Raw genomic sequence first — 21,611 nt, forward strand, 5'->3', positions numbered from 1 at the left:
CTGATTTTAACGGTTGTTAAAGGCCTTGAACCAGAGTTATAGGCCCGAGCTGCAGAGGAGTGTCTAAAAACGAGGAGGAGGGCATTTAACAACCAGTATAGCCCGTGGCAGAAGGGCTATAAGGCTATTAGAACATTCCACCCCCTGAGGGTAAAATGCTTTAAATTACAATGGGGGAAACAGAAAGATAAACATTGAAATGTGGGAGCAGAAGGCTTATACCAGCCATTATAACCTTGGAGCTACTCTATTGTCTTCAATGAAGCTCTCAACATTCCAATGTATTACACATTTTAGATAACAGCATTCAGTAGAAGCTTTCTCAACCAGCTACCTAAAAATTACGAAAAGAAGAGACTCATCAAATTAAAACATGATTCTCCTTTCAAGACAAACAGTGAAACAACAACAGAAACGTGACAATTAGTACAAAGAGAGGAACAAATAAAAACCTTTGGCTTTATGAAGTCATATTTACAAAACACTCAATTTAAGTATTTTAACAAACAAACTGTGACTTTCATTGGGGATAACCAGTGATGTTAACAGGCCGAAATACAGGTAACAGTGAAAAGAATTAAAATTATATTACATGCTCAAGAATATTTAAATTTGATTTACAACATTTCACAGCTAATGGGTGCAGATGATTCATTTCTCTGTGTCTAACACAGAACAGCATCAAGTTAAATATACATTTACCTATTATTTGAAGTAGTATTTCAAAATAACCCTATGCAATCCATATTTATTAGAATTACATATCTCTAAATGATGATACCATTATTGCAGAAGTAACATGTTTGATACCAGTTCTTATTTACGAATCAGTGTTCTGCAGCAGAGCTAGTTCCTTCAGTGATTTACTCCTCCAATTTAACGCTTGCCCCGCCAACATTTCTTTACACCAGTCATATTCTCTTATGGACAAGTTAAAGGGGCATCGTAGATGCAGTTTCAGTGTTGGAGATGGCCATCTTCTTGGCTTTTCAATTCTTTACTGATTTTGAATTGTTTATTTTACCATTTCCTATCAATTCATTTCTGTAAGATATTACAGGTGTTGTTAATATTAGTCCATTAGATCATCAACAATACTCTGCCTTCCAATAGTGATGTTACAATACCCTCATCACATCAGAGGGGCAGCTGAAGCCAGTCACTAATTTCGTAATATGAATCAATCTGGCAATAAACAAACAAAGCTTCATAAGTTACAAAATCTAAAGAAAGAAAAATGGTAAAATATACCAACAGACATCATTTCTAAATATCTAAGGCACAGGTACATTCTAAACTGAAAATCATCCAACACTGCCATCAACCAAAAAGCATCAAGGGAAGAATGCAGAAAGGAACTAGCAAACTGTTCTAACCTCTCTAAAAAACTGAAATTGTAGTTATTGTTACCAGTGATTTAAATATGAAATTTTATCATTCTGTATTTGGCCCCTAAATTCCAGCACTAGATGACAGCAAGAGAGACAACGAAGACAGCACACAGAACATAATTTCAAAAATATGTTAGCCCTCAGTTCATAAATTTCCCAAGCACAATTGCAGCAAACATGTGTCCGGTAAGGCACACTTAAAACAAAGAAAATATAAAACTATTATCAACTGAAATCACTGTTTTCAGTTAAAACTTCATTTTCCTTGTAATATTAAATAATACAATTTAGTTTAATGTTAGGATCAGGAATAATTCCTGCTAAAAGCAGCAATATTGGGGTTAGATATTTGAAAAAGTAAATTAATTAAATAGCGACTTCAGCTATTGTACTTAGTGAACATCTTAAATTTGACTTCAGGTCACACTTGTACCACCCAGTATTAAACTATATAATAATTATATAACTGGATTTTAATTGTGCATTATTTTAGAGAAAACTACAACTTATAAACACATTGAATCTGATAATCCCACAAACACAGGAACAAAATATCCCACATTCCAAAGTCAACCCACATAAATTCATTCTCATACTTTTCTACGTAACAAAAATGATTTCTGAAAAAAATAGCAGTGGCATTTATGTTGAAATAAAATGTCATATTTTAAGCAACAAGTCTATTGTCATGGGCAATACAGAAGCAGCTGCATATGCATTCCAAAGCAGCATCAAGAGCCTATCACCATCCTAGCATCACCATTTTAATATTGAAGGTGCACATTTACTTGTAAGTGCACTCGAGCACAGGCAAAAGGTCCTTTACAGTAAACCAGCAGTCTCTCAAAATCAGTCTTCAAATTTGTATCCATAAACATATGCACAGACCTTAGAAACACACACGCCATGAACACCAAACCTCTTCAGTCTGTGAGAGACATGCGGTGTGGCACATAAAACATGAAAACAGAACGAATATTTCCTCTGTTTTGGGCACAAGGCAATTAAAAAAGGCCCAAAGGTATTAACTTGTGACAAATTACATTTTGACCGTTAAAGCTTAAAATAGGATTAGTAGGTCCAAATACTGGCACTGTATGGCATTATATTTTGATATGCTTCCATGTCATCCACAATGGTCCCCAAAAACATTTTTCAAAACAAACCCAGAAAAACTGTACAATATGTAAAATATTAATATTTTCAACTAAGTCCAGAAACACTTTCAGTGTACAGAAATTTACAATAATCTTTGTGAAGTACCCTGATATTCAACTTAAATAAACTAAAATACATTGACACCGTCCTTCATAACAGAACACAGTATGAACCTGTCTTTTGTAAAGGACCTACTCAGAATATTCAAGTAATGTAGGAGGAAACGGTTAATGCCTTTCGACCACAGATTGGGCCGAAGGTCACCTTCTATTTCCTTTGATTCAGTTTGTCATTGATGCCATTGTGCATCTACAAGTCTGTTGATGTTAATTTTTTCATACTACGTCTCTGAGCTAAACTTGATGCTGCAACAGGTTCTAAAACTGGTTGAAAGGTCTTGTTATTCAATGCAGAATACGTGGCTGCCATTGCACCCTAAAGATACAAAAGACAATAATTAAATATTAGAATTACTTTTTTGTAGAAAATAAAAACATTCTAGAACAGTAACAACACACTATCAAAGTCATTAGAAGAGTGCATACAAAATACAAAAATGTTGATGCAAAGAATCGATCTATTTTTTGATAAATCAATTCTCTTATTCAGAGTATTCATATACAGGTCAACACATTGTCCCCCAAAACACAGATTTACAGGAAAAAACTCATAAATCCACTCAATTACAATATAAAAAAATATTTACCCATTTAATAAAAATGACACGCCATATGTATCTGATATGGATTTTATTTAGCCAGAAAAATGCAAACTAAGCAACAGTTGAATTATTAGTAATCCTGTACAGCTAAAACATTTTAATTATTAACCAATGCTTGCCAAATATCTTTAAAATACACTTACACAATTGCTAAAAAACAGGCATGAGAAGAAACAATACCAATTACAGTAAACCTATGGTCAGCATTCATATACAGCTCTATTCACTATGGGTCCAATTTACAAACTAGGGCTTTAAAACGTTTGAAATCCACTTACGTAGATTTACTTCTTTGCTTGGAGCACATTAGGACTTTTTGAAATTTACAACGAAATTCAAAAGTCGTACATTAATAGGAGTAGTACTAGACTCAATTTACTCCTAAAATGTAACTTGTCATTTTAAGGGTTTACTTTCCCCTGAAGAAGCAATGTCCTTTAAACCCACATAAAATATGGGCGGGTCATCTTCCTTTAACCAAAATGGAAATGTATTTAACTATGCCTTTCACAGTGGTTTTATATGTGTTGCAGTGGTTGTGAGAAACCACTGCAACATGTTTCGGAGCAGCGACAAACATACTATTTTCTGTGTGTTCAATGCAACTTCTAGAGCCAGTGCCTTCCCAACCATAAAGCATACATTTATGACTTATGAAAATCTAGCCTATTGGAACATTTTTAACCATAATAAGTGTAAGTTAAGGTCTTAAAGAACAAGTTACTTACATTTGGTAACAATATATCTGTAGGAGACATAGATTAGTTATGGATTCTTCACCTTAGAATTACCTCCAGACGTCAGACTGGATCCGGAGAATTTTTCTTCAGCAGTACACCCGCGCGTCAGTAGGTGGCGTTGGTCGACTCCGCGTTCGTCGTTGGAGTCGTGATTGCCGGAATGACATCACGGTATCTACTTAGACGCAGCCCTTGCGCGCTGATGTCAGTTTTTTACCCAACATTCCATGCCAGAAGCGCAGAGCCATGCAAGACACTGACCACTGGTGCACAAAACTAGGGTCTTGAATGAAGGTCCCTTACCCTAGAAGTCAGTTCGCAGCCCAGGAAGGATGGGTGGGGCAGTGAGGAATCCATAACTAATCTATGTCTCTTACTGATATATCGTTATAGAGGGTAAGTAACTTCTTCATCTGAAAGAGACAATTAGTTATGGATTCCTCATCTTAGAATAGATACCCCAGCAATGCCAACCCCGGAGGTGGGTCTGCGAATCACGTTCACACCAGAAAGTCCTGGAGACCTTTACGGCCAAAGAAGCTGTCTCTCCGGACTTGGCTGACCAGGCCATAGTGTTTGGTAAACGTGTGCAATGAAGCCCATATAGCTGCCTTGCAGCTATCTACAAGACTGCCTTTAACACCCACAAAGCCTTGCACTCCTCCTCTCCTCGCTACCTGGCGAATAAACTGAAACTCTCTGCAGGCTCTAGACAATCTCGTAATGCAGAACATGTACTGCTTGAACCTCCCACTTTCAAGAAGGAAAGATTGATGGCCCAATCCTTTTCAGGCAACGCAGTGAGAATCTGGAACTAACTTCCGCCTCAGCTCCGGACCACCACCTCCTCCCAGGCCTTCAAAACGGACCTCAAAGTTCTCCTCCTCCAAAGACACCTCCAAATTTAATTCAAGCCCTCTCTACTATCTGAAGGAAGAACTAACATTATTAAAAATTCAATTCTCCATGATTATGGAAGTGCCTTTCCAGTGTTTTCTTGTGGTTGGAGTATTTGTCATGTATTGCAGTATTATCCTTGTACCTCTGTTTGGTACTCTTTTTGTAACATGCGCACACCACTTTTCTCTTGTAACCCACTGTTTGCTACCTCTCACATTTGGTTTGCTTTAGATACTTACACAAGTGCCACCATTGCCTACGTAACGTTTGTTCTTCTGCTTGAGTGTCTGCCATATATTGCAATATTATACCTCTAATTGTACTTTGTTTTCTCTTGTAACCTGCACACGTCACTTTTTCCTCCTGTATTGCACCGTTTGCTACCTCATGTAATTTGTTTGCTCACAATTGTCACTTTTGCCTCTTGTGACTTAATGTTTGCTTTTGTAATTTGTTCACTTGTAATTTTCTCCTCATGTATCATTACTGTTCCTATTGTGAAGCACTCTGACCCCTTTGGGTAAAGTCTGCGCTATAAAAAAACACATAAATAAAATAATAAAATAAATAAATAGTAGATGCAATTGCCCTGGTGGAATGGGCACATAACCCCACTGGAGGTTCCTTTTTCGCAAAGAATAGCAGATTTTGATGCAAAGAACGACGCATCGAGAGATGGCATGTTTTTGCACAGCCCGATCCTTCTTGGCGCCCACATAGCCAACAAAGAGCTGGTCATCTGCCTGGAATTGTTTTGTGCGATCCAGATAGAATGAAAGCGTACATTTTGGATCCAGACGTTGGAGCCTCCTCTACTCTTTTGAAGGGTGCGGGGGTAGGAAGAAGGTGGGCAAAGTGATGGTCTGTCCTATGTGGAAAGAGGTAACCACTTTGGCAAGGAAAGAAGGCCACGTGCGAAGGACAACTTTGTCAGGATGAACAGCCAGGAAAGGAGGTTTGGAAGAAAGATCCTGAAGCTCACTCACCCTTGCGAGCAGCGGTGATGGCAACCAAAAAATCAGTCTTAAGATTCAAAAGTCTGAGAGGACAGTTATGCAGCGGCTCGAAAGGAGAGCATATAAGGTAGGTCAGAACCAGGTTCAAGCCCCACTGGAGCATTACAAAAGGAATTGAAAAGAGAAGGCTGATCAGGAAGCTGAAGAAAAGCCGAAATGGCCAAAAGATAGCCTTTTAAAGCACCCAGAGCAGAGCCCTGCTGGGCCTAAGAAGGAATGAAGAGGAGAACCTCCGAAAGGGGTGTAGAAAGCAGATTCACAGCCTTTGCTGTACACCATGCCACAAATGTATTCTATCTACAGGTGTATACCGTTTTGTTGGAGGGACGCCTGGCTGCCAATATAACGTTACAGACTACAGGAGGAAGGTCGAAAGCTGTCAACTGTCACTGTTCAATCTCCGCGCATGGAAGTGGAAGCTTGACAGGTTTGGTTCGAGGACCGTCTCCTGCTGCTGCGACAGAAGATCCTCCCGAAGCGGCAGTTTGATCGGAAGATCGATGGCCATGTGCAGAAGTTCGGGATACCAGACTCTTCATGCCCAGTCTGGAGCCACAAGAATGATTTGGCCCAGTTGCGCTTGATCTTCTTCAGGACTCTGGGCAGAACTGGTATAGGCGGAATGGCGTATAGAAGACCGCAACTCCCCTTGCGAAAAAAAGCATCGCCTCGTGAGTGCCGCCTTGGAAAGTCCAACGTGCAGAATTTCTGACATTGAGAGTTTTCTTCGGTGGCGAATAGATCTAACCAAGGCTCTCCCACCGCTGAAAGAGACCTTGCACCACCTACGAGTGAAGATGCCATTTGTGATCCATAATGCACCGGTGGCTAAGTTCCCTCACCCTGGCATTCAGAGAACCTGCCAGGTGTTAAACCACCAGGGACATGCTCTGATGTTCCAGCCACTTCCAGAGATTAAGTGCCTCCTGACATAGGGTCCACAACCCCACCCTGCCCTGTTTGTTGCAGTACCACATGGCGGTGGTGTTGTCCGTGAACACCTGCACTACTCTCCCTTTGACAGAAGGAAGGAATGCCTTCAGTGCAAGACAGATCGCCCAAAGCTCCAAAAGGTTGATGTGGAGCCCGGACTCCGCCAGAGATCAGAGACCTCTGATCTCCGCCTCTCCCATGCAGCCGCCCCACCCCAGAAGTGATGCATCTGTCACCACTGTGAACTCTGGTTGGCGAAGGGAGAGGATCTGCCGTTGACCCAATCCTGGTTTTTTAGCCAACACTGCAACTGGTGTGCAGTGCCTTACGAGATCTGGATGCAATCGGAAAGATTCCCCATATGTTGTTCCCACTGGAACTTCAGGTCTCACTGCAGAGCCCGCATATGCCAGCTGCATAGTCCACCAGCGGGATCCAGGAGGCCATGAGACCCAGCAGCCTCAGGGTCATTCTGACTGAAACACAGGATAGAGGCTGAAAGGTGGGAATCATAGCCCGAATATCCCAGACTAGCTCCTCAGAAGGATAAGCCCGATACTGTGCTGTGTCCAAAACCGCTCCGATGAAAAGAAGCTTCTGAGAGGGATTCAGGTGTGACTTCGGCACTTTGATGGTGAACCTCAGCGAGTGTAGGAGGTCGGCCGAGGTCTGGAGGTGGTAGACGACAGCCTGAGTCGAGACTGGAACCCCTGATCTGCGCTGATGAGCTGCGACCACCGCCATCACCTTCGTGAACACTTGAGGAGTACTGGTAAGGCCAAAGGGGAGCACAGTAAACTGAAAGTACTCGTGGCCTACCGTGAACCGCAGATAACGCCGATGGGCCATCAGGATAGGGATGTGAAAATAAGCATCCTGCAAGTCCAACGCTACCATCCAGTCTCTAGGGGCGAGAGCAGACGGGACCTGAGCCAGTGTCAACATTTTGAACTTCTCCTTCCGGAGGAAGCGGTTGACTTTCCTGAAGATAGGGCGCAGGCCCTTGTCCTTCTTGGGCACCAGAAAGTAGTGGGAATAACAAGTACGACCTACTTCTGGGGCAAGAACTCCCTCGATGGCTCCCTTGGCAAAGAGACCATAACTTCTTGTTGGAGAAGGGCCAAGTGATCCTCCGACATGCAATGGAATTGAGGTGGCATGGATGGAGGGGTAGTTGAGAATGGGAGGGAGTAGTCCCTTCAGACTATCTCCAAAACCCACCTGTCCAACATGACGGTGAGCCAGTAGGGGAGGTGACGGCGAATCCGGCCCCCACTGGCGAATAGAGGCCCTGAAAGTTTGGACTATGAAGACTTAGAGGCTGCTGCAGATTGGGCGCTGGTAAACTGTCTTGACCGCTGGCCCCCAAACCCACGACTGTGGAACCCATGTCCCTGGCCACGCAGAGGCTGGACCGCTTGCACAGGCCTGTGGCTCTGGGCAGAACATGGTGGGGCACCCCTTCTGTTGCCACAAAAGGGGCAAAAAGCAGACTGCCCTGGGTGGGTGGTGGAAGAGAGGCCCAAGGATCTGGCCGCAGCCCTGGAGTCCTTAAAGCGCTCGAGTGCGTTGTCTGCCTTGTCGCCAAAGTAGCAACGGCATTCAAAGGGCATGTCCAAAAGTGTTGCTTGGCTTCACCCAAAAAGCCAGTGGACCTAAGCCAGGCATAGCGTCTCAGGGCTACCGACGTTGAAATCTTCCTGCCAAGTGAGTCGGCGGTGTCCTGCCCACATCTTATGGCGAACTTCGCTGCGTCTCTCCCTTCGGCAACTGCATAGGAGAGCACAGCCCAGGCCTCCTCCGGGCACTGTGACAGCACCTGAGCGACCAAGTTCCACACCGAGTGGGAGTAACAGCCCAAGAGACATTCCTAAGTTGGAGGAAGAAAACATCTTCTTCCCAAGGTGGTTCAGCTTCTTCGGACTCCCTATCGAATGCACCCTTGGAAGTCAAGGCTTGGACCACCAAGCTCTCAGGAGTGGGGTGTTGAGAGAGGAAAATGGGGTTGCCCAAGCCCGGGAGGTGTCGTCGGGCAATCATCTTGTCCACAGGAGCCCCTGTGTTGGGCTTGGACCAAGTGCCCAAAATGATGTTTGTAAGGGCCTCATTGGACGGCAGCAGGGGCTCCGCAGAAGTCGCTGCCTGTTGAAGCACCTCAATCAGGAGGTTAGTTCTGATTGCCACAATAGGAAGCTCAAGGTTTAAGGCCTCAGTCGCCCTACGCAACACACTGCGTAAGATGCACTCTCCTCAGTAGCCACGGTAGGGGGAGAGAGCATGCCAAAGTCTGGGGACGTGTCCAGACCACTGGCCTTACCTAACTCCTGTCTCTAGTCCTGGTCCGGTAACTGGTCTGGCAAAGGGTCCACAGACCCCTCCCAGTTCTCCTCACCCTCCTCTGGTAGCCACTCAGGGCAATAGAGAACACCAGGGGAGAACATTGGTACAAAAGTACTGGTCGGCACGGTACCGGCGTTGGTCGACACCGGTCTGGCTCCGTGTCCACATTGAGAGGTGGCTTAGGTCGACGTTGGCGGGGGTCACAACTGGCGTCGGAGAGGGCAGAGGTGTCGCCACTGGATTCGGTGCCGGAGGAGGTCTCACAAGGTAGACAGGCGCCGATCCGGATATGAATCCTTGGGGGCCATGCGGCGCTGAATAAACTGGCATTGAAGGCCTAGAGCCCCCAGCCGAGTTCGCTGGGCCCGGAAGGGTGAGTCGGGCTGCCGAAAGATGGAATGGAGGGCTTCATAATAGCTACAAAATTGGGATGGGGTTGCTCCAGCTCCCGGGAAGGCCGGAGTCGACCCAACAGGCTCCGCGTGCGAAGCAGGACGACTACCTTCTGCTTTCCGCATCACATCGGCCAACAGACAGGGAGAAAGCAAAGAGGGACATTGCTTCTTTGCCTTCTTCTTGTGCTTCGACTTACCCGAAGACTTTGATGAGGAGTGGTGGTGATGGCTTGCAACCGGGCCTGTGACCTCTCTCTTGACCGGGACATCGAATGGTGCTGAGCTGTCTGCCGGGCCCGAGAAGCTTTCGGGACCGCGCTCAGTTGGAGCATGACTTCGGGTCGTGGTCGCGCCACAAACACCAAAGGCACATGAGGTGCGGGTCCGTAACCAACCTCAATTTGCGACAGGAGTCGCAAGCTTTGTAGTCAGTTCGAGAACAGGACATCCCTGCGTGCACCAGGAGTCGAACGACTCAAAAAGATGTCGGCAACAGTCACAAAAAGAGAGTCAGAGAGTGACTAGAGGTACCGCTCTCTCGTGGAAAAAGAAAGAACCGATGTCAGCGGGCAGGGGCAGCGTCTAAGTAGATACCGCAACGTCATTCCGGCGATTACGACGCCAATGATGAACGCAGAGTCGACCGATGCCACCTACCGACGTGCAGGGTTACTGCTGAAGAAAATCTCTCCGGATCCAGTCTGACGCCTGGGGTTAATTCTACGGTGAGAAATCCATAACTAATTGTCTCTTTCAGATTAACTCAAATCCAGATTACATCAATCAGGATATGTAATTTACCATCTTAATTTTTTTGTACTCCTAAATTCCATTTAGGTGAGCAAACACATTTGGGAATTGGGCCACTTAAGCTCTTACTTTTTTTCTGTAGTGCTGAAAGATACTTCAAAGGGATTTTAGAGAGCAGGCTGATATGAGCCATATGCTTAAAGGTGTTCTACAGCAAGGGGGAGAATGTGAACCATAAAGATTCCCTTGGTGGACAATACCATATGAGTATTTCAACTTACCTATTTATTTTCATACTTGAGATTTGTGAAAGTAGGTATTTCATACACACCTGAAGCTATGCTTTCAGCAAATCTGATATCTCCTACTACTTTCTACTACATTCCAAAAGCCTAACAAACCATTAATGTAAAGAGACCTTTCTCCTAGCTGCTGAACGTGTGCAACTTTCAGGGGCTCTTGCACAACGATCAGCTTAAAACTCTTGGAAAGCAGCACCCTGCACCAGCAACCCTAGATGCATTTCAAAGTAACAAGTTAGCATAATATTGTTGCTGGATACTGGCGTGGCAATGGCCTTTGAATGTTGGTAGCCTACTTATTAATAATAATTACTAATTAGCACAGTAACAAACCAGGTATAGCCTACAAGGTAAAGAACACAAATAAAATACCACCCAAAACCATTTCAAGTGTGGAAGCTGAATTTCTACCAGTGTATGTATCTATCTTTTATAGTGTCTTACACTTTCTAGTGATGCTGGTGTCAAAGTACTTTATAATGAGGCAATAGCCACTAAATTTCACACCAAGTAACATTCACCTCAATGTATTATACTTCTTCGCAATATTACACATCACTCATTCCCCTTCAGGTAATATTCCACTTTGGGCAGCATTCCACTGCATGCAGCATTCTGCTAACTGCAGCTCTCTCTTCCATGCAACACTCTACTCCACATAACAACCCACTCTATCCAAAACTCCAGTCTTTGCGACATTACATTGCATGCAGTCTCACACTCTAGCCTTTCCCTGCACATTTTCTACCGCTGGAAGTGTGCCACGAAGTGCAGCACTCCAGTCTGTGCGGCACTGGATGCTGGTACCACATGAGTGCATAGGTCTCTGCAGAGGAAGCATTAGCCCAGTAAAACAGCTAAACAACTGATCCACTTGTCCACCAGATACCCCCATTATTAAGAATCTGCAAATAATGTCCAATACTGGGGTAACGTGACGTTTCTGAGGGTAGGTGAAAATTGAATATTACACGCTGTTGTGATGAAGTGGGTTATACATGCCAGAGGTCTGAAGGGCATGGACGCCTCAGAGACGGGGATGAAGCAGTTTATTAGCAAAGCGATACAGAGTGAGGCATTTAGAAACAAGGTATTCCAGTATTGTTGCTGCAAGGACAGCAAATGCCTTATTTTAGAAAGTAGACTCAACCCTTTAGTATGTAAATAATGTACCATCTACTGCTTGAGGTTATGAAGTAGGTTCAAAGATAGTGTCATTTAGTGTTTGTTTTTAAAATCGCAATAACCAATACCTATGTGATGGCTCAATTGGAAGGAAAGTAAATTAGAGAGACTGACCAATAACCCAAATATTTTGGAGCTGTGTTTACCTTAACCAGATGAGGAGCATCTTGTCTAGTAAGCTGGTAGTGCGGTAATTGGTCCCTGCAAGCGATCCACGAGTGTTTTAGTACTTGCTCTGCTGTATATCGCTGATGAGGATCCACATGAAGCATATGAGATAACAAGTCCTAAATAAATAGCAAAAGATAAATAAATGTCAAACTGAGGTTAAGTAGGATTTCATTTTGCACTTATCAAGATGCACCATCTTCTCATGTCATACAAGTTGTATGCATCAATACATTTTGCAAAAATTATCAAATGTAAAGAAGACTTTTACCCTCCAACTGTGCTAAGAAACCAGAAAGAATGAATCATACTAGATGCGAAAGTTTTCCAAAAATATCAGCAAGCTTAAATGCAAAAACAAGTTTAAAACATTAGGAAATTGCAAATAATTTCAAGATAACGGTCTGACTCCCTCAATCAACAAAGGACAGTCTACCAATACCTACTTTACTTTTTTACAATAAATTCTCCACAGGACAACCATCCTGTAGACAGTATCCCCCTATCTTCCAAGCAAACTTTTCAGCTCATTTGTCCAGGTCCTGTGCTGTTCATTTCTATCAAGTTCTCAGAAGGTTTATACCTGATCCACTCATTCTCTACCACATCTCTTTCTTCTGTAATTTCTCATTTGGCTTTCTTTCTCATATCTGTGATAAAAACTCTGACTTTGATTTTCCTTAACGCAGCCATTGTATGACCAAATTCTATTGCAGATTTTCAGCTCTGGATTTTTTCTTGCTCACATTAAGCCATTCACCTTCTAAAAACGAAAGCCACGCTCACTCCCAATATCCCTCAGTGGAAAATATTCACATTATGTGTAGCTCATCTTTTATCTTTTCAATTAAACCCCTAGTTTCTCTGTTCCATAGCCAATGCTTATCCTTTTCAAATCTCTGTCCACTGCAGAATCAGCTGCTTTATCACCTATCTGCTATTAAACATGTTGTTAAAGGACAAGCTACTTAACTTCTGTAATGCACTTTCTGGTGCTCCAGAATTGAAAAGTGGGCCTAAATAGGAGCCACTCCAGCTCGCTGAAATCAGTTGCTTTAGAGAATGTCCACAACCCCCGACACAGAGCTCCAAAGGCATATTGCTGCGATTCTTAGACTTAAGATCTTATTAATGGATACAGCCTAAGCACAGAATGGGGATAGGAGGATCGGTGAGGAATATGCAGCTAGATAGAGTCTCTACCAGAAAGTGCAATACCAATGGTGAACAACTTGTTGTTTAGTACGAGCTATGTAAATGATCAGTACTCTCTTGGGATTCAAGTGATGGCATATTTCCTCTTCAAAGGGGTTAGGGAGAGCATAGAACACCAGCAAGTTGATGTTCTGACTGACGTGGAACGGTGTCACAACTTTAGGCAGGAAAGATGCCCATGTCTGCAAAACCAGCTTGTACGGCGGGTTGACAGAGAGCTTGAAGCTCACTCACATGCCACGCCAATGTTGTGGAAGCAAGGAATATAGTCTTGAGGGTGAGAAGCCACAAACAAAAGCAGTGAAGTAGCTCAAACGGAGTATACATCAAAAATATAAGGCCCAAGTAAATGTTTCACTGGGGCATGACAAAGGGAGAGGAAGGAAACCTACGTTGTAAACCTTTCAAAAAGTGCATAACAACTGGAGCCGTAAACAATGTCAGCAGATCCAGCAACCACAAAAAAGCTGAAAGATACCCTTCAACTGTGCCCAAAGCATTGCAGGGCTAGGGAATAAAATAACATTAGATAACCTTGCCTTTAGGTGTCTATCTGCCGAGAACTGCACCAAGCCACACATTTGTCCCACCAATAGGCATATACAAATTTTGCCGATGGACGTCTGGCTGCCAAGATGACATATCGAAAAGAAGGGTACCTCTTACTATAAATAACAGTTCCTAGGGAAGGAAAAATTTCAACATTGCAAAGAAAAGCCACGGCAACCTTACTCATTTATTTATAACTTTATCCAAACCTTATGGCTCAGAGAAAGTACATCTTCTTTATATTCATACCTTTATTGAAAATCAACAAATAGAAACATCCTAAATGTAAATCTTCTCATTTTTCTATATCAACATCAGTGTCTCATAGATCAATATTGCACATTACTCTAAAAATTAAAATACATATTACACCGACAAAAATCACACCAAACATACCATCTATCATACTTTTATATTCAATATTATATCCTCATCCTTTGATAAAATCATGTGACGACTAGCAAGATACCAGTACAGGTAGGTCTTATATATATATATATATATATATATATATATATATATATATATCAGCAATATTAATTTTCTATCTTCAATTAATTTTAGTAACACAATTTATCTTTATGTGCCATTGGTATATATTAGAAAATGGGTTTCTGGTTGGCTAGGGTATGCATCTAAGCCAGGCAGAACCCACCACTGTAGTCATGCTAAGGGAGCTACACACCAAAGAAAACTCCTGCTCATCCCCTGTTAGCTTGGCAGAGCAGTCAGGCTTCTTCCAGAGGCAATGTCTAAAGCAACTACGCAACACACATACACATCAGTGATACAATAAATACACCACAAAGTAGACTCCACACAATATTATATAAAAATATCTCATATATTGTATATAAAACATAGACCAAACAGGAGATAAACCATAAATCACTTTGCCAACTAGACAATTGTCATAATACCACAGTTAGTGCAATAAAGTCAAGACTTATATGTTGCACATGTCAATAATAATAATAATAATAACAATCCACATTTATAAAGCGCACAATCACCCGTAAGGGTCTCTAGGCGCTGGGGGCCGTCGGGAAGATTAAGCAAGCTATTGCCCAGAGTCACATGGTGCTGGGCTAATCTGCCGCTGGTGCGGGGGATCGAACGTGTTCCCCAGATTGTGGAGTCAGTCGCCCTAGCCGCGGCTCCACACCTCTTCCACCAAAAAACACCGTCACTGTACTTAATATGCAGATCCTGAAATGCTACTCATTATCCAATCATTGCAAGGCATAAAACAACACATATAACATCAAGCATGAATATGAAGCAGTTAGGTTAGAAGCAAACACGTGAATCACCAGATAGTACATAACTTCTTGAAATATCACCAAGGACATATTAGGCCAGAAACACAATAGCAGGTTTCATGACATTAGGATCTGTACTGCAAATCACAAAAAGCACCCTGTTCACATGTAATTCATGATTGATGCATAATAAAACTTCGCAGCCTCATAAGTACCTGCGTTTCTACTAGGCTTCATACGGTACTTTTCACAGCAAGTAGGTGACAGGGACACTTCACTTCTACCACAGAAATTACCGTAATTCCTTGGAGTTCAAACCCTAAAGTGTTATAGTTCCTACCAGGGCGCATCTTGAGTGTAATTCCAGCCCTGAGTTCCTACCGGGGACCTCTCCTGATGATGCACTCCCAGGAATGCAGGACAATGGTGAGTAGGCAACAAAGGTCACAGGAATCCCCTACGCACCTACTCCATGTAATGAAGTAATTTCGAGAATGAGAACCTGGGGCCTTCATTGAGGTTTACCCCCTAGTGGAAGAGGTCAAGGTAAAGCACCCCAAGGTACGTGCGCTTACATTCCTCGCATGGTTTCCCTGGAGTAGGTTGCAAAGGGGGCCCGCTCCAATGCACAGTACCCGTCTCCTGCTGCAACGGGGGCTGCAGCGTCAGGATGTGGAGTTCATGGGTCCCACATGGCAGGGAGCCAGACGTCCTCGTTCCTCAATAGGAGGTAAGTCTGACTATTGCTTGGGTATGGCGTTCTCAAGGTGCCCAGGTAACAGTGCGAGTCAAAAGAGCACATTCAGCAGTCTGAGGCAGCGGTTGCTGTGTATGGTGGAGATCCATGAGTTTACGCTGCGGTGCTCCCGGGGTCTGGTTTGGCAGAATATACCCGGCGGTCCGAGGCAGCAGTCGCTGAGTGGTACAGAGATTCTCTTGATTCGCGCTAAATCAAGGTAGGGGTAATCAGTGTTTGAAGTGGAAAGGGGTCAATCCTCCCTCGCCCTTGAGGAAACAGTAAGCAGGCCAAGACACAAGGCAACTAGGCAGTCCCTCCTCTTAACACAAGCAGTGTGCAGAAGGGCAACACAGCAAAGCGGACACTAAGCTGCAGTCCCACCTAACAGCACAGTAGACAATGTGTATCAGGCCATCCCTGCAAGTGGTCAAGTGGCAGTTCCTACTGGCCGCACAGCTCCTCGCAGTGACAGTCTCCTCAGTACCCTGAAGTGAAACAGCGAGGGGCCACACTAACCCGTCCCTGTAGAACAATGGGGGGGAACAACGCAGGGAATAGGCAGCAGGCCAGCACATCAGGGTCCTTGAAACAAAGCGGATGTCCTTCTTGTAGCTCCACAGGCTACAGGTCAGCACAACAAGCAAGGGATTCTAATGGCGGTTCTGCCTGCCAGCATAACAGTTCTTCTGGCACGGTGCAGTCTGTAATTCCAGCAGCGTCTGGTTACAAGTCCTATGCAGTGTCTAAAACAATGAGGTCAGAGCCCCTGTACTTACACTCAAAATGTCTTTGCTGTGAATGTAATTTCAAAACAAACTTACTTTAGAAGTGCAAAACATCCCCAGTCAATCCCTAGCCCTGGATCCAGAAACACTACAGGGAGGCAAAACAGCATTGTGAAAAGCAGGCGCAGCCCTATTCAGGTGACAACTCCTTCCACCTATCAAGCTCAGGAAGACCCATCAGAATATGCGGGGCACACCTCAGCTCCCTTTGTGACCTTCTAGAGTGAATGCACAAAACAGGCACAGGTCATTCTAACCCACACATTGATTGGAGCCAGGCTGCAAAGCTCAAAGAACCATAAGCACACAGAAATGCCCACTTCTAAAAGTGGCATTTCTGAAATAGTAATTAAAAATCCACTTTCACCAACAAGCAGGAATTTTCACCTCCATTCCAAACATACCAAATATGACAACGCTACTCCAGATTAAAAATTACCACTGAAACTCATATTAGGGAATTCCCACAGCAAACCCATGAGAAGAGCAGCCTCACAGCAGTGAGAAACCAAATAGGCTGTTTAATACTACTAGGACATGCCACACAACAAAGGCACATGTCCGACCTTTTATCTACACAGCACCCTGACCATAGGGATACCTAGGGGTGACCCATGTATAGTAAAATGGGAGTTTCAGACATGGCAAGCACTTTAACACCTTGGGTGCTTGAGAGATTTTCCTCCTGTGCTGCATTCCCTGATTTACCATTGTTCATGACTAACTCAGCTCGTCATGAGCACAGCTCAACCGTGCCTCATGACGAGCTCAGCTCGTCATGAGCATCGAAGGAGTTAAATGCCAAGTCACTGTGGCAGTAAACTGCACATACAGGCCCTGCAGAGGCCTGATACAGGTCTGAAAGGCTACTTCTGTGGGTGGCGCAAGCAGCACCGCAGGCCCACTGGTAGCATTTACTTTACAGGCCCTGGGTATGTAAGATACCACTGTACAAGGGGCTTACAGGTAAATTAAATATTCAAAACAGGAGTAAATCAATCATATCAAGTTTACAGGAGAGAGCAAATGGACTTTAGCACTGATCAGCAGTGCTAAAGTGCCAAGAGTCATAAACAGGTCGGAAAAAATACAGAAGGAAGACAAAAAGTTTGGGTACATGAAAAGAATAAAGAATATGTACTTTGTCTAAGCCATACATTTTGGATAAAGTTATAAATGAATGAGTAAGGTTGCCATGGTTTTTCTTTGCAATGTTGCCAAGATGACATCAACCACCTCGGGAGGAAGGTCGAAGGTGTTCAGCTGTCTCTGCTCAAATTCCAAGCATGCAAGTAGAAATTGTGAAGGCCCGAGTGCAGAATCCTTCCATGTTACGACAAAAGGACCTCAAAGGAGCAGCCTAATTCGAGAACAGATGCTCATACCCAGGAGTTCTGTATAGCATACTCTCCAAGACCAATCCAGTCACTAAGATGACTTGGATCCGGATCCGGTCTGTCCTGATCTTAGGAGCGGTATCAGCGGAAAGGCATACAAGAGTCCGGAATTCCACTCAATGCGGAATGTTTCTCCGTGGGTCAGACACCTTGAAAACTTCAAGATGCAGAATTTCTGACATTGCATGTTCTCGGTGGTGAAGAGATAGAGCCATGGCTCTCCCCATTTGCGGAAGAGACCTGTGCCACCTCCATGTGTGGCTGCCACTTTTGGTCTGTAGGGCGCTGATAGCTGAACTCGTCCACCCAAATAATCAACTATCCAGCTAGGTGATTTACCATGAGGACAATTCCTTGGTGTTCCATCCAATTTTCTTAGGCCCAAGGCCTTCTGGCACAGGGTCCGGGAACAGACCTCACCCTGCTTGTTGCAGTACCACTTGGCATTGGTGTTATCCGTAAGCACCTGTACCAGCCTCCCCTTGAAGGATGGAAGAAAGGCTTTGAGCACCAAGCAGATGTGCCCCAGCTTCAGAATGTTGATATGGAGCTGGGACTCTGTCGGACACCAGAGGCCTCAGATCTCCACCTCTCCTAGATGGCCACGCTTACCCAGAAGCGATGCATCGGTCGCCACTTTCAGCTATGAATGGGGAAGGGAGAGGAGCTTGCTGGTGATCCAATATCTGTCCAGTAACCACCACTGCATATTTTTTTAAGTTTCCTCCAAAATCTGGAAGCAGTCAGCGAGATCCCCTTTGGCCCTCAGAGACTTCAGATACCACTGCAGAGCCCGCATGTGTCAGCTGGTGTGCTTGGCCAGTAGGATGCAGATCACTATTCCCAGGAACATCCTAGATGACTTTCCTGAAATCCAGGAACAAGGCTGAAAAATTGGGATCATAGCCTGAATGTCTTGGACTCTCCTTTCCTGGGGGAAGGCATGAACAAACATGGCAAGAATGGCTCAGATGAAGGGAATTGTCTGAGAGGGAGCCAGCTGTGACTTCGGCATGTGGATGCCCAAGGATAACAGGAAGTCTGCTGTAGTCTGGAGGTGGTTGCTGAATACCTGGCACAAGCCTGCCTTCAACAGCAAGTCACAGAGGTAGGGGAAAACTGACACTCCTTACCTCTGAAGATGTGCTGCCACCACTGTTATCACATTCGTGAACACCTGAGGGGAACTGTTGAGAACAAAGGGGAGCACATCAAATTGAAAATGTTCCTTTCCCATCATGTACCAAGCTCCCTTCACGATAGCCCCTTTGGCCAAAACAGCTTGCACTGCCTGTATTGTATTTCAACATTTACATAGCACTTAATTCCCCTATGTGGCACCATGAGCACTTCCCTACATGGGTAGCACACTTCACTGTGCTGGCTGTTTGGTAGTGTGTGGTCTTTGTTTTGATACTGTGTGGAAAGCGTTTCCATGTTGTGCGTGTTTCTTTTTGGAAAGAATGGCACGAGGCTCGAAAATTAGCTTGAAAATACGCATGAGAATATTTATTGGCGAAGTAAGTCCTTAATGAGCAAACTTTAAGAACAAAAACAGTAAATATCAGACTCAGTTATTTATACTGCTTATTTCAATACCTTTAGGTACCAGGCCATTGTGTTCGAAGTTAAAAGAAAGTGCACAGCCAGTACAAGATACGATAAACATCAGGTACATCTACTGTTGCTTAAAAATGAATTATATAAAGAAAAGAGAAGTATAAAAATAGAGTTTTAACCTGTGGTGTTTTTTTTTTCACCCTTCCATTTTATGTTTTTTTAAAAAATTTATAGATTACACCGTGGTAATACATGACGATAATCCCCAAACTTAGAAGGGGATTGGAAACGTGTCAGCATTTTTCCTTTCAATCTACGAGGGAATCAAATTGTGTTGGACTCTTGTGAGTGTTTATCAACAAAAAAGTGTACCCATAGAGAGAACAAAAATAATCATTTCCCCGTAGTTAGTCTGCTTTCCTTTATAAAAAAAATCAAAGTGCAAATAACTTTGGTATAAGCAGGCCGTTTGCTAACAAAATTTGACTGGTGTAACCATGTGGAAATGTGCATATTTTGCAATATATTGACATGTTTTAATGTTTTCTATATTGAGCACAAATTTATTTTACTTTGTTTTCTGAAAGATGGATTGTGTATCTTTTGAAAGCATCAAAGAAAAATGATGGTATTTTTTTTTTAAATTTGTTTTTATTGCAGAATTAGAAACCATTGCATATAATAAATCAACCAGCACACTCATGGTGTCCCCCCGCATGGATAAAGTAAACCATAGATCGTACACAGCCATTCAGCCCGTATCCCGGAGGCCGGGCGGCGTGGTAATCCATACTTCCAGCAAGAACATCACTGTGAGCATCCCTGAGGGACAATTGGTCAACAACCGCTTTGTGTATCTGCATTTTACCCCCCTAAACACCTAGCCCTCCCCCAACACCATCTAGCAGTCACTAACATTCCAGTTACGCAGGCGATACTCACAATCCTGAACCCCAGTCCATTCGATGGTGGGCCCCTATCATATCAGTTCCATGTGTCCCTGTCCCTTCCCCACTGTCTATCTGGGCTCTCCTATCACGCTGGGGGTAATTCCAACCCCGGGAATAACTGCTGCCTCTCGACCTGGGCCTCGGCGCCTAACCCCACCCCCAACAACCCCAAAACAACCCCCTTCCCCCCCTCCCCTCTGCAACCGCTAACGATGTGGGCCATGTTCCTAACGCTATCATGGGTCTCGCTACAGATCAATTGTTACCGTTATACTCATAAGCCCCATGGAGCCCACATACGCAAATAATTCAGTCTTCGTCCTCCACCATGGAATCACGCAACGCCTGGACTATCATCTCCCACGCTCTCGCCGTTTCTAGGCTCTTTTCATTGTCAATCTTGACTGCCTGTCTCATACGGAGCACACTCTCACATTCAGACCACCTCAACAGTTCATTCACCCATCTCCTCACTGACGGTCCCTCCCTGGACTTCCAATGCCAAGTGATTTCCCTCTGCGCCAGTATAAGCCCCAGATGAATGAATTTGCTCGTCACCTTTGTATTCTTCGTGTGTGGGAACCAGAGCAACAAACATGCCGCCATGTCAAAATCCACTTCCCGATCGGTCACTGCATTTAGGAGTTCCCCAACCTCCACCCAGTAAGTCTCCAGCTTCGGACAGCCCCACAACAAATGATCTATATCAGCCTCCAGTGCCAGGCACCTCGGACATCGCGCCTCCTGCACCCGGAAATACCGTTTAATCTTCTCCGGGGTCAGGTAAGCCCTGTGCAGGACGTAAAAATGCACCTGCTGAAAGCGTGCATTCCTCGTCCCCTTCCACGTACGCTTCAGGATATGACCCCACACCGTGTCCGGAATGGGCCTACCTATGCTAAGTTCCCATTTCGATTTCAGGCCTAGGAGCGGGTCCAACCCCTCATGCAACATCCTATTATGTAGGCAGGTCACCGCTTTAAATGTACCTGCGGCCATCACTACATACTGGCAAGCCATAGTCTTTTCCGGTTCAAGTAGCCCCCCTTTCCAGTGCTTCTGCATTGCCGCTACCACAGCCGCATGCAAGAGGAAGCTTCCCTCCGGCAGCCCAAACTGTTCCTGCAGCGCCTGGAAGGGGACCAACGTTCCATC

The 21,611-nt window shown here is 44.3% G+C and overlaps 1 protein-coding gene across 2 annotated transcripts in view; it reads right to left on the reverse strand.

Moving 5' to 3' along the window:
• Positions 1-435: 435 nt before the first annotated feature.
• The window catches only part of RPS6KA6 (ribosomal protein S6 kinase A6), a 600,906-nt gene continuing 579,730 nt past the window's right edge, over positions 436-21,611 (reverse strand). Inside the window, exons 21-22 of one of the 2 annotated variants that reach the window (XM_086918765.1) lie at positions 11,978-12,118; positions 436-2,984 (exon numbers count right to left, since the gene is read on the reverse strand). In XM_086918765.1, coding sequence (XP_086774891.1) covers positions 2,859-2,984; positions 11,978-12,118 — 267 coding nt within the window. In that variant the 3' untranslated portion in view covers positions 436-2,858. The remainder of the gene's footprint in view (positions 2,985-11,977; positions 12,119-21,611) is intronic. The other variant, XM_086918766.1, reaches the window with a different exon arrangement.

The sequence above is a fragment of the Lissotriton vulgaris genome, chromosome 4_1 (assembly GCF_964263255.1).
Source record: "Lissotriton vulgaris chromosome 4_1, aLisVul1.2, whole genome shotgun sequence".
NCBI classification, from domain to species: domain Eukaryota; kingdom Metazoa; phylum Chordata; class Amphibia; order Caudata; family Salamandridae; genus Lissotriton; species Lissotriton vulgaris.